The sequence below is a fragment of the Porites lutea genome, chromosome 2, assembly GCF_958299795.1.
Source record: "Porites lutea chromosome 2, jaPorLute2.1, whole genome shotgun sequence".
NCBI classification, from domain to species: domain Eukaryota; kingdom Metazoa; phylum Cnidaria; class Anthozoa; order Scleractinia; family Poritidae; genus Porites; species Porites lutea.
The window spans coordinates 53512627-53524502 of record NC_133202.1 but is presented as its reverse complement, the minus strand read 5'-3'; the positions used below and the strand labels follow the sequence as shown (position 1 = coordinate 53524502).

The 11876-nt window shown below is 38.4% G+C and overlaps 1 protein-coding gene across 1 annotated transcript in view; it reads left to right on the top strand.

The window, feature by feature from the left end:
• The first annotated feature begins 3209 nt into the window (after nucleotides 1–3209).
• LOC140927199 (uncharacterized) overlaps nucleotides 3210–11876 on the top strand; it is a 40489-nt gene continuing 31822 nt past the window's right edge. The window contains exon 1 of the mRNA XM_073376842.1: nucleotides 3210–3371. Coding sequence (XP_073232943.1) covers nucleotides 3249–3371 — 123 coding nt within the window. The 5' untranslated portion in view covers nucleotides 3210–3248. The remainder of the gene's footprint in view (nucleotides 3372–11876) is intronic.

Below are 11876 nucleotides of genomic sequence, written 5' to 3'. Positions count from 1 at the left end.
TAAGCGAGTGTCACAGGACAAAGAGTCTCTTGAAAGGCATAATGACAGTCTGAAAAACAAAAGGTCCGCAAATTCGTTGCATTCCTCACGGGAGTTTTGGGCCGTCTCAATGTAAATCGAGCACCAAAAAAACATGCTGGTTGACAAAATCTCTCGAAAAACATAAATAAATTTTTTAAAAAAGGTCCACAATTAGGTTGCATTCCTCACGGGAGGTGAGGACTGGCTCAATGTAAATCGACCTGCGAAGAACACGCTGGTTCTGATATTAGTTTTGAGAATATAACCTTATGCCTTGGTCAACTACCACTTGAAATTCAGTTCACAAAGGAAAGAGAACACTGAAAACCCTGGTTCTGAGTCGAGAAGCGAACATGCTAACTCAATATAAGTCGAGCTGCAAAGAACAAGCTAGTTCTGACAAAAATTTGAGCGCAAAACCCTATTCGTTGATCAGCTGCTGCTTTAAACACAATTTATAAAGCAAACCAGAGCACTAATTGCCCTTTCAAACTAGAAATCGTATTAAAGCTTGCTCACCAGTTAAGTCCTCTTGAACAGACAATGAACAGCTGTACACTGAATCACCCAACCTTGAACCACAAATTGTAAATACAAGACCAGTCTTACTTACACCCAAAGATGGTCAAAAATGCAAATTTTAGAGGGGTACGCAGAATTTGAGAGTTTTTGCCTACATTGCGCGGCGTGATAATTCTGCCACCGAGTCAACCTCGCTTCTTAGCTCGGTTGCCTCGTTGGCAATTATCACTAAGGCAGTTGAAAGACATTATTAAATGAAACAATATATAATAAACGCCCTAAGCTCTCATAATCAATCAGAACCTGATTGATGATCTGATTGATGATGGTCTTCTTAACTCAAAAAAATGTAGAGATACTCACATCAGTAGTCTTCAAATAACCACAAACTTTTCTTTATGAACTGGAATGAATGCTGTATATTGAGTCCTTGATTCAGCTTGGCCATCAAGGCACAGACATTTTTACAGAAGTCTTCATTACTGTTCATAAGAAAAGTATTTAACTAGATAAGTTAGGTAGTTTTTATAGTCAGGCAGGTGGCAGAAAAAAGTAGCTATTTTCTTTTGCAAAAAGTTCGAAAACAAAATCTGAAATAAAGTACAGAGGTGCTCGTTACTGAAGCTAAAAAAGAAAAGAAAACTCCTCATCTGTAACAAATACTGTACTGTTACTGTTAGATGGAAAGGTGTTTAAGGATTAAGTTTTAATACCACATGAAGGCAGCTCATATAACCCTTTTCTTAATATTAACCCAGGAATTCACTTTCTCACTCCAGAACCTAAAAAATCAATCATTTCAGAAACTATTTGACAAAAACTGAGCTTACAAAAAATATAAGTATGATCACTTACCGGAAGGTTTGCATGGTCCAAATGAAAAAAATGGCCTGTCATTTGAATTGCGTTGTCACTGTGGTGTATTCAAAACATTAAATTAGTTTATAATCACTGGATTATTAAAAATGTAGATTTGTTGGGGAACAAGTACTCCCTCAACATAGGGCGCTTTCCAGAAGTCAGAACTGAGCTGCCGGCCGGACCAGTCATCTCGACAATGAAAAATGCTTTGTCTTCGATATTACGCCTTACTCGCTCCGAGACCGAGCTATGAAATTAAAACACCAAAAGATGCTCTAAACAACATAAGACAGTAAATACGTACGGAAAAGGATTTGCGATCAATCCTGATTAGCGCTTATTAATCATCAGTGAATTCATGGAACTTAAACTGATAGTGTTCTTTGCAAGATTTTTCCTGCAGTATTGTTTCAAACAATTAACAGCTCAACTTCAAATGAACGTACGAAAAAGAAAATTAAGAAGTCCGAAGGTCATAGTAAAAACTCAAAAGCATTAAAAATATCATTGCAGATGCGTCAATTCACTTTTTAAAAAATAGCGAACGCTATTAAGGCCTTTGCTTAAGAGTGGTTGTCAGAGAAAACCGGGCAAAATGTTAAAAATGTCAACGGAAGGGGGTCAACAGAATAAGTTCATACTAACGTCATAGATAGGTTAGGTGGAGTAATGGACAAATATAATAAACATAGGTTCTTCACTGCTCTTGTATTAGAGATATGAGCATCACTCTATTCGACCCTCTCGGACGCTATTTTTATAAGCAAATGGTTAGCACTCTTTTCCACACTCTAGAATGACATTGACACATAAATGATTCATACACAAAGTAACTCAGTAAATCGTTTTTTTTTTTTGTTTTTTTTTAGTAAGGGAATTCACTTGCTATCCACAGAAAATAGGGACTTTAAGATTCAACAAAGCGACGGCAATGCTCGCTCAAAAAGTGAATTTGCGTTCTTTCAGTCTTTATCGCAATTATTCCTACCCACTTACTTTGTCAAATGTAGGCGAGCCCTCCTGGAGTTGAATTCCTAAGGAACATAGTTAGAGAAAGAAAAATTAAATTTCGTCGTTGTTTGTCTACGTCCTCCATAAAACGAGAAATTAGGCATTTTCAGGTCGTAGTCGTGCAAAAACGGGCAAAGAAATGTACAAAAAGCGTTGTGCACGTGCAAAGTTGTTGTTCATTTATTAGATTAAGAAGATGAACTTCTCCGATTACTGTAATTGAAGTGTCCAAATGCCGAGTTTCGATCATCTCAAAGATTTATATCATTTTCATTCAGCAAATGCGATATAAAAACTCGCATAAACAAAGGTTACACGAGTAGAAAGACACACTAATCACTTCGAACAAGCAATGAAAATTTTTAACTGCGAAGAGAAAGTAAATTGCCCGCATTATTTCTGTTCTTGATCGGCCGTCAATCCGAATTCTCATAACCAGCTAAGGAAATATATTCAATGGTGGGATTATTTTGACTACATATAATACTAGGTCACTAGGATACACTGAGGCCACAACACGGGTTACTTACTTATAAAGCTTATCAACTCACAACAGGACTATTCCGTTTCGTAAAGCAAACTTTTGCAATTGCATCATCTTCATGAGGTTGAGGCCTTCAAATAAATTGACAAATTGACCTCGAACCCCCCCTCCTACGCGCCTGATAAATAAGTGAAGTGAAGTGAAGTGGAAACCGACGATCGTGTGTACAACTGAAAGAATAAAGTTTAGGCTTTCTCGAGGGCTTTCAATGTCACTTACATTTTCACAAAATTCACTGAAGCATGCTTTGCTTTGGCAAGAGTCCAAGGATGGTGAAGTGGACGGCGCAATGGAGCTACGAGCAGGTGCTGTATGTGCCGCATTGGTCGATTTAATTGTGCTGGACAGGGTAGAAATCGAAATCGATCAGAAGTCACTGCTAGGAATTAAATACGAGAATTCACTGTTAAAGGTAAAGTTGCATTCTATACGTCTTTAATACCTACAACGGCAACTTATTTAAATAGAAGTCTCGTTGAGGAGCAAACCCTCGAATTTTTGAACATAGACAATATAGTGAGCCAATAATTTCAATGTATTTATTTATTTGGCCACCAAAAGTATTCCAAAGACTTGATAAAAATGACAAAAATGTCCTCATAGAATCTCCAACCCGTGTATTAGATACATAAAGAGGGCGCCATACGAAAATGCGGGTGCTACCCCCGCTGTAAAACTGATTGTTTGTAATTGTTTGTGTGAATAAAAATTGCTTATTTATATAAAATGCCTCAGGAAGATAGCAGCAATGTACAAAAATCGTAAAGAATGGCAACTGCTTTTTGAAGAATACGTGTAAGGAAAACATTTGTTCATACCCATAACTGCTTAGGACCTGCCATACTGTTTTGGAGGGAGTCAGTGAACTTTTAAGTAAGGATGTTTTGAGCTGTGACATAGTTTGAATTAATTACCAGACTACGAGTAGTACCTCATTTTCCCTCAGGGATGGTACCTGATAGTAGAGCAAGTGAAACGCTAAAAGATGCGACAGGAAGAGAGAAAAATGAGGGACCTCAGACAAAGTCCAAGCTCTTGACCCTTCATGGCCAACTGATTTTGGTGTGTGAAGTTTGTATCACCTTTCAAATCAATTAAGTGTAACAAAGTGGCATTCCCTCTCTCATTGAGCTGTCAATGCTATTGTCATCAGTAAACATCAAGTGTTGATAGTGGCTGGTGCGTCGTGGTAGAGCATTGTGAGAGCAGCGCTTAAAGTCAAAAGCCTTGGCTTTGCCTGTAGTCCCTCATTTTTCTCTCTCCCTGTCGTGTGTCACCTTTCTCACATGTGGTGATTTTTACGCATGCTCGTATTTTGCTCGCTCTACTATCCCTGAGGGAAAATGGGGGAGTACTCGTAGTCTAATTGATTACAAACATTTTTACTAAATTTGACTTTTGTCCTACTACTATACAAATCTTGTAGGGTTTTACTCGGGGCATCTTCATCCTCCTGTGCCAGAAATAGACAAATGGGCCTATGTCCCAGACTTTGAAAAGTTATAGGCCATTAAGGTGGCTGAACACAGCTTTTGATTTTTAGGTAATTAATAAATAAATAATAATTGTAAGTCTGTAATATTAAACGCGTCCCAAAAATCATCTGTTCAAATTCCATTTTAAAGTTCTCATTATTTAAACTACGATAAAAGTAAAAATTCTGCCAAGTACCATAAAATTTTTTAATTTATGAGTAGATTTCGAGAAATATCCTTCTGTGTAATATTGCTTTTTTCGCTGTCATGTTTGTTTGTCTAATAATATTTATTAAAAAACACACACCGACATGCAAGTTTAACCATGCACTGACCGCCTGCAAAACACCATGTCACAGGAATTAAAATTATATGTGCAATTCAAGATATAAAAGTGTGTCGATCATCATCATCATGAACAGCAGGGTTTGCATTCACTCACCCCTCCCTGGATCAATCCCACAGGTGTCTGTGCTTGGCTAATCTTAGCCGTAAGGGTCCGATCTGCTGTCTGGTGAGATCGTCTTTCCATCTTGTTTTTGGATGACCCTGTTTTCTGGTCCAATCTCTTGGGTCCACAGTCTGTTGCTCTGATGGTCCAATGATTATCAAATAGCCAGGAAATGTGACCTGCACATCTACGCTTTGCTTTTCTGATAGCGTTGATGATATTGCTTACACCAGTTTCTTGACAGATCCAGGTGTTTTGCTTTTGATCCTAAAGGGTAATGCCTAGTATTATGCGTTCCATCTTACACTGTACTGCAAGCTTATCCATCATAACGTTCTTAAGTGCCCATGTCTCACAACCATATGTCATTACTGGTGATTAAGTACCGAGTATTTTTCAGTTTTTAATTATGTTTATTCAGGTTTTACAAAATGTACTGAATCAATCAGTGCATCCATTGAACTTACATGTAACTCAGTATATAAAGAGCAATCAATTTGACCATTTTAGCAGTCACTATATTGATTTTATAATTTTGATACACAGAAAGTTGTGTAGCTAGCACAAGCTAAGTCTATCATTAAGAATCAGAATTATATAAGCATGATAATTGCTAAGTCTAAACTAAACTGAGTAAGTGACTCCAATCCAACTTACTGTAACTTTGAAGCTGATACTTCTTTGCTATACTGCTTGTTTTCAATGTTTTGCAAAACATGGCGTCCCTTTCAAACATGAGCCACTTTGCGCGGTTGGAATTTTCTGTATTCGTTACCTGCAGGCCTGGAAAGTGTTTTTATATCGTTGTTGTTGTTTACATTTTCGCAGTTGATCTTGAACTTGGCTGGCAAATTTGTGCTAAAAAAAGGAAGTCTCTTTGGAGGCATTATCTCAATAATAATTATTAAAATGGTAAATGAATTTGTTTTGGCAAGAAAGACAAAGACAGCTAGAAGCAAATATCAACTCAAAGTACGTCTGTCTTGACAGAACTGAGTGCATTTGCAAAAGATCACTGATCAAAGAAACAAAGGGTTAGGTTCATGTTTTTATTTGTTGTACATGTAACACAAAATTAATACACAGATTAAGGAGCTTATAACTAAAGTGCTTATTACGCGACTTTAGGGTGCATTCTGGACTCGGTCAGCAGTTTTATAATCCAACATTTTCTAACTTTATGGGCCATGCACATGGCCTATGGCCTTCCCAATCCCTGCTACCTAATTAGGGGATGAGGCTTTCATACAATCTGAAGAATCACGCAGATCAACGAGGGTGTCATCTACCGTTAAAATGGATGAGACCATCCAAGATCTGCATATTATTATGTATGTTATGCAAAATCGATGTAGTTCTTGCTTTAAAACAAGCTTAACTTGATTGATGTTAAATTTCTGTCTTCATTTGTCTGTTCCACGAGAAATTATGGACATACAAAGAGATGTTTAAAATCTAACACATATTCTCCAGGTAGCAGTTGCCATCTGTTTATTTTGCATTTTTTGCTGTGTTACTATGTTTTAGGCTAATTTGGCTATTTACAAGTGAGCTTATAATATGAAATTTGTCCCCAGGGATTCTCGCTTGCCTGATCCCTTTTTCTGGTGATAGCCTTTACTGTGTAGTCAGCTCTGAAGAATAAGCCAGGGGCCTGAGCAAATCAGAAACAGAGAGCTATTGTGAGTTAAATATGATATAATGAAATTCCCACTCCTTTTTCATGAAAATCCCGCATCCCGCAATTTTGGACATCGACTTTTCCCCGAATTCTGTTTTTCTTTCCAAAAAAAATACAACAAGGCACACTGTCTCTATAGCCTGGTTTGGTTTGAACGGGTAATCATGCAGCTCCTGGTTTTAGAGGAGATACCTCTTAATGCTCACCTGGTTAATTCGTAATTGCTGCTCAAACATAGGATTTCCCGAATTCCCCACATATGGTTAAAAAAAATCCCTTATCCCGTGCCCAAATTTTGGCAAATCTGGCTTCCCGGGTGACCAGAAAATCCTGTTTCCGGTTAAGATAACTATCTTGTGTTTTCCAGAATCCCACACTGTCTTTTGGTCAAATCATGGATCGCGATAAATCTCTTTTAGACCCTGGTCAAAGTGAGGAAGCAGTCTGCAATATTGCTACTTCTCGTGGAATACTGGCTCTTATTCAATACAAAGGTTTATCAGTAAGGCCTTGCATTGCCATGCCACCTGTTATGTATACTTTGGTTTCATCATATTTGCCACTTAACACTGTATATGAAAGTGAAGAATGATCATCGCAGTAAATTTTCCAATTGCTTAAATTGGAAAATTTACTGCGATGATCATTCTTCACTTTCATCTATACAACCGCAGTTCAAAAAATGAATTATTTCATATAATTTATACTTCACATCATTTCACTCCTCACGGGAGATATGAACTCAATAAATTGACCTCGCTCCCAATGTGTGGCTTCATAGCTCAGTTGGTAGACAGTTGGCACCGGCAACGCGGAGGTCACGGGTTCGAATCCCGTTGAAGCCCTGATTTTTTTCAGGCTTCTTCTTTCCAATTGCTTAAATTGGAAAATTTACTGCGATGATCATTCTCCACTTTCATCTACAACCGCGGTTCAAAAAATGAATTATTTCATATTATACTTCACATCTTAACACTGTATAGTTAAACATTTTGATTGGGCTGCTACATGTATGCTGTATGTGAAACAGTGTTGACTGAAACAAAAGGAAAATTATTCTTCATCATTATCAAAACGCTGCAAATGACAAAGTGCCCTCTGTAAAACATGCCTTTTTGCCGGCCAAATGGGCAATGGGCAGGCTGAAAATGCATTTGCTGCCCTGATTCCGATTGGCTGTAGACTAGATGTCAAACAACTTTGCATGGCCAATGAGATCCTGAGGATACCATTTCAGTGCCAGAGTTGGTGCGAATTTTTGTGGATGAATTTTCACAGTTGCTCACTTTGTAGTTTTGTGGTGAACGTTTGACGTTTGGAGATTCTATTATAAAAATTAATGGAAAAGTCCAAAATTTTCAGTGTTTTTCTGGTCAAAATTTGGACTTAAACAATGAGCAACTGGATGAAATTGAGCAAAAAGCTCAAGCAAAAAACATCAAGAGAGCAAGAGTGGGGAGTAAAAAAGTTCAAGAAATGATGTGAGAAAAGAAAAATTAATTTATAGTGGATCTGTGAATACAGTGCAATTCTACAAAAGTTCTTCGCGGAAGTGAAAACAGAGAAAGGCTGTGAATTAACTCCAAGTGCATGAACTGGAATGAGATCATGCAGGAATTCATCGCCATCTAACCTGTGCTCCACTCAGCTGAAACATAAACATTTGGTAAGAGTCTGCGAATTCATGTTCGCCATGAACAAAACAATGCTAAACCAAAACACAAATCATCTATTCAGTCAGGAGACTGAAATTGAATCGCTACTTCATGGAAGGGCAGAAAATGGACGGCATTTGGAAAGATGCGGAGAAGTTAGCTGAATTTATTAGGTTTTTGTTGTGTTTTCATTTTGCTCGCTGCGGCAAAGATTTCGCCTTGTGTATTGCAGATAATAATATAAATGATAATCACATGACTTTTGGCGGGCATATATAATTGTGTCCCTCGTAGCATCATTTGCAACCTTGCTTCATTCGGGCGCAAATGATACTACTAGGTATGCCCTCCACAAGTCATGTGATTGTCCTATTATTATTCTTATTCCAGTAAACAATAATTTCAACAAAAATTTCCATTCAAGGAAAGTAAGTGGCAGAGCATAAGTAACAATTTCTTTTTTAGTGATATCAAATTTATTGGGCCCTGAGTCGCAAGACATCCTACTTTCTCTTATTGGTTAGTGTCAGCATTCAAACGCAGGGTGACAGGAATGCTTGCTGGAAAATTCAAATTAAACGCCTAAGGAAAACCAATGTGAGTGTGGCTTAAGCTTCAACTACAGTAACCTCTAAAGAAGACCGTATGAAAACAGACATCTAAATACATCTAAAGAGCCACCCAGGTTAATCTGAACAAGTGCCAGGGATGTTGTGTTCTTTTTTAAGCATAATTTCTGTGCGGTCAGTGTCATGGCATTTTTTTGTAAAATTCTTTAGCCATAGCCCTAATCCAGTGATCCCTAGATGAGCAAATACAGTGACTTTGTCCCAAAAACCCTACATGTAAGTGAGACCATTAGGCCTTTTGCATTAAGAGGTCATTGGACCAATGCTTGCTTGATTATGGTCGGGCCACTTTTGCAAGGGTGAGTTTCTTTAAGAGAATTCAGCTTTTAGATGGTTATGCAGATCACTTGGAGTTGTTTACACAGACAATGGAAATATCAATTTCAGTATGCATGATGGGAAGACTGCTTGCCCAATGAACCTTTTCAGAATTTCAAATTTTACCAAGAAAGATTCCATTTGCCAGACTTGCAGTAGTGTCCACATTCGATCCACGTCAGTTAACACACAGGCTTGGGTGGACAATTTCGTCCATTTATTTCGTCACCCCAAGTCTTGATTTTGCGCCTTGGATCACAGGAATATTGGAATTTCCCTGCTTAGCAAACTGCTGATTTTGGATGTTTCAGGACAGAATGACAAATTATATTAATATTTTTACGCACACAGACCATCACGTTAGATTGCAAAATGACACCTCTGTATCTCTTATTTAGCTTTCTGCTTTAGAAGGTTATCTTTTAGGGCGCAACATAAAGCTTAATTTGAGCCCTCGGATGTGTACTTCCTTATATGGCCTACATGGGGATGTTCCGCTGGACAGGGTATAGTTTTGTTCCTTTCTGTCCTAAACAGAAATATAATTTTGGGCGTGTCCTAAACAGGGCATATAATTTCTGGCGAATCTGTTCTAATAATTAACAGCGCATTGCCTGCGTGATTGATTTGATTTGCTTGATAAAATTTGTTTGTACTCCAAGTTACAAAAGCAATGACTAAATGACGTGAATTTGCTCTATTGCAATTGCCAATATGGCCTTAAAACAAGACGGATTGCATTTTGTCCATCGTCCCTAATAAAAAGTAGATCGTTGTCGTTAACAGGGTATGTATTTTAAGATTTTTTCCCTTAACAGGCTCAGGGTCTCAAAGCGTCAGCAGCTCACCTTTACCCGAATATTGGTCGAGTGCCCCCCCCCCCCCCCCCCCTCCCTTGAGCCACACCTGGATACTGAAGTGTTCCGGCAAGCAGCCCCACCATTCCTATCAGGAACGTAGTCATATCTTATCTCTCCTCAGGCTTATCATTTAATAATCTTGGCGGCCAGAGATGAAAACAACAGAGTATGTCCATTAATGCGTGAGACAAGCATCCACTTTGATTGTCCGTGACCCAAATATCGAGATACTTAATTTATTTTACTTACAGGTAAAAAAGTTCGTATACAACACTAATAGCAACTAGGAAGGATTTTTCTTTTTTAATCAGCACCACTTACAAAGAGTTTTGCCTCTGTTAGTTGGAAAAGTAGAAACAGAAAACATTTAGCATTAACATTTAACAAAAAACATTTAACATTTTCATTTGCATTTTCTTCACCTTCGGCTTTTTCCAAATATGAGTCTACAACTACCTCTTTCGAAAAGCTGATGTAGATCTCTTCGTTTTTAGGTATACAGTCTACATTCCCCTCCTTAACCCCGAGGTTCGAGATCGGCTGGTGAAAACTCCCTTTCACATAACAAACACAACTTGCTCTTTTCAAAGTTCTCTCTCTCCTTTTCACCGTAAGCCATCTTTACAGGCTCTTTGAATCGATGGTAGGTATCCTTGATCTCTTCTGAGAGCACGTCAACAAATATCTGAGATACATCCTCTTCCTCAGATTTTGCCGTATAGCAGACCAGCTTAGGTTTATAAACCTTATCAGTGAAGCATTTTATATATACAGAAGTTTACGGGTTTATGGTGTTGGTATTTATTAGTATATTTTTTTTAGGGTCGGGTTGGCCTGTGGCTATCGGTTCAATCAAAGATTCAAAATCCGCATAAATAACGAAAGGATGACGAACCTTTTTGAAATGGATTTTAAAAGATATGTAGGACCCTTCCTTCGGCATAACAATCTTTACAGCTCCGTTCTTTCCACAATACTCCGTATGGCTGTCCAATAGCTCTTGACTACCGAAAGGGTTCAAGCATCTAAGGCAGAGGAACTTTTTAGCGGAGCTCCACGCGCGCGAAGCGCGCGCGTGGGCGGAGCCCCATTGCTAAGTAAATCTACCCATCCCAGAAAATTTGATAATCACGTGACCGTACACCGACCGCCCGTCCGTCCGCACCACAGGAACACCAATGTTTACTCTCACACTTTTAGCTAGTTTGGGAGCCAAGAGAAAACTAATTGCACAGGCTGCACATCAATGTTGTGATCAATTGACAGCTATCAAAACAGGGCATCCGCTGACCAGTATCACCTGACCGTACTGCGGGCTCAAGTGTCGACCCATCGAGGTCGAGTATTTTTTTTAAAGTTATCTGCTGACAAATTACCGGTTTCAAATGATCGCAGGCTCAAGTTTATTTTTTCCAAGGATTCATATCAAATATGTTGTGTTTATGTCACTATGGCTTCGCACTATTAGGATTTTGATTTTAAGCTGACCTGGGAAGCGAAAATTCATGCAGTTTTTTTTTTTTAAAAGTACAGGCGGGGAAGACCTTTTCTTACCATGGTCACGCGTTGGTCACGCTCTACGTCCAATTTTTATACCCTGATTGGTCAAAATTTGACAGGTGAGTTCATGCGGAAAAATTATGCAGCATCTTGAAAGTAGTTTACTTTGACAGCTGAAGCTGACAGAGTTTTGTGTCAACTTGTGATGTTTTTAACTGTCTTTTTCCTCTGGATGTACAAAATGAAATACAGCCGCTATCAAGAGTCTTCTGTTATTCATGGCGGTTTGTTTACTCGGGTTTGGTTGAGAAATGCGTCCCTTGTCAAAATTCGGTAATTCGATTTCGG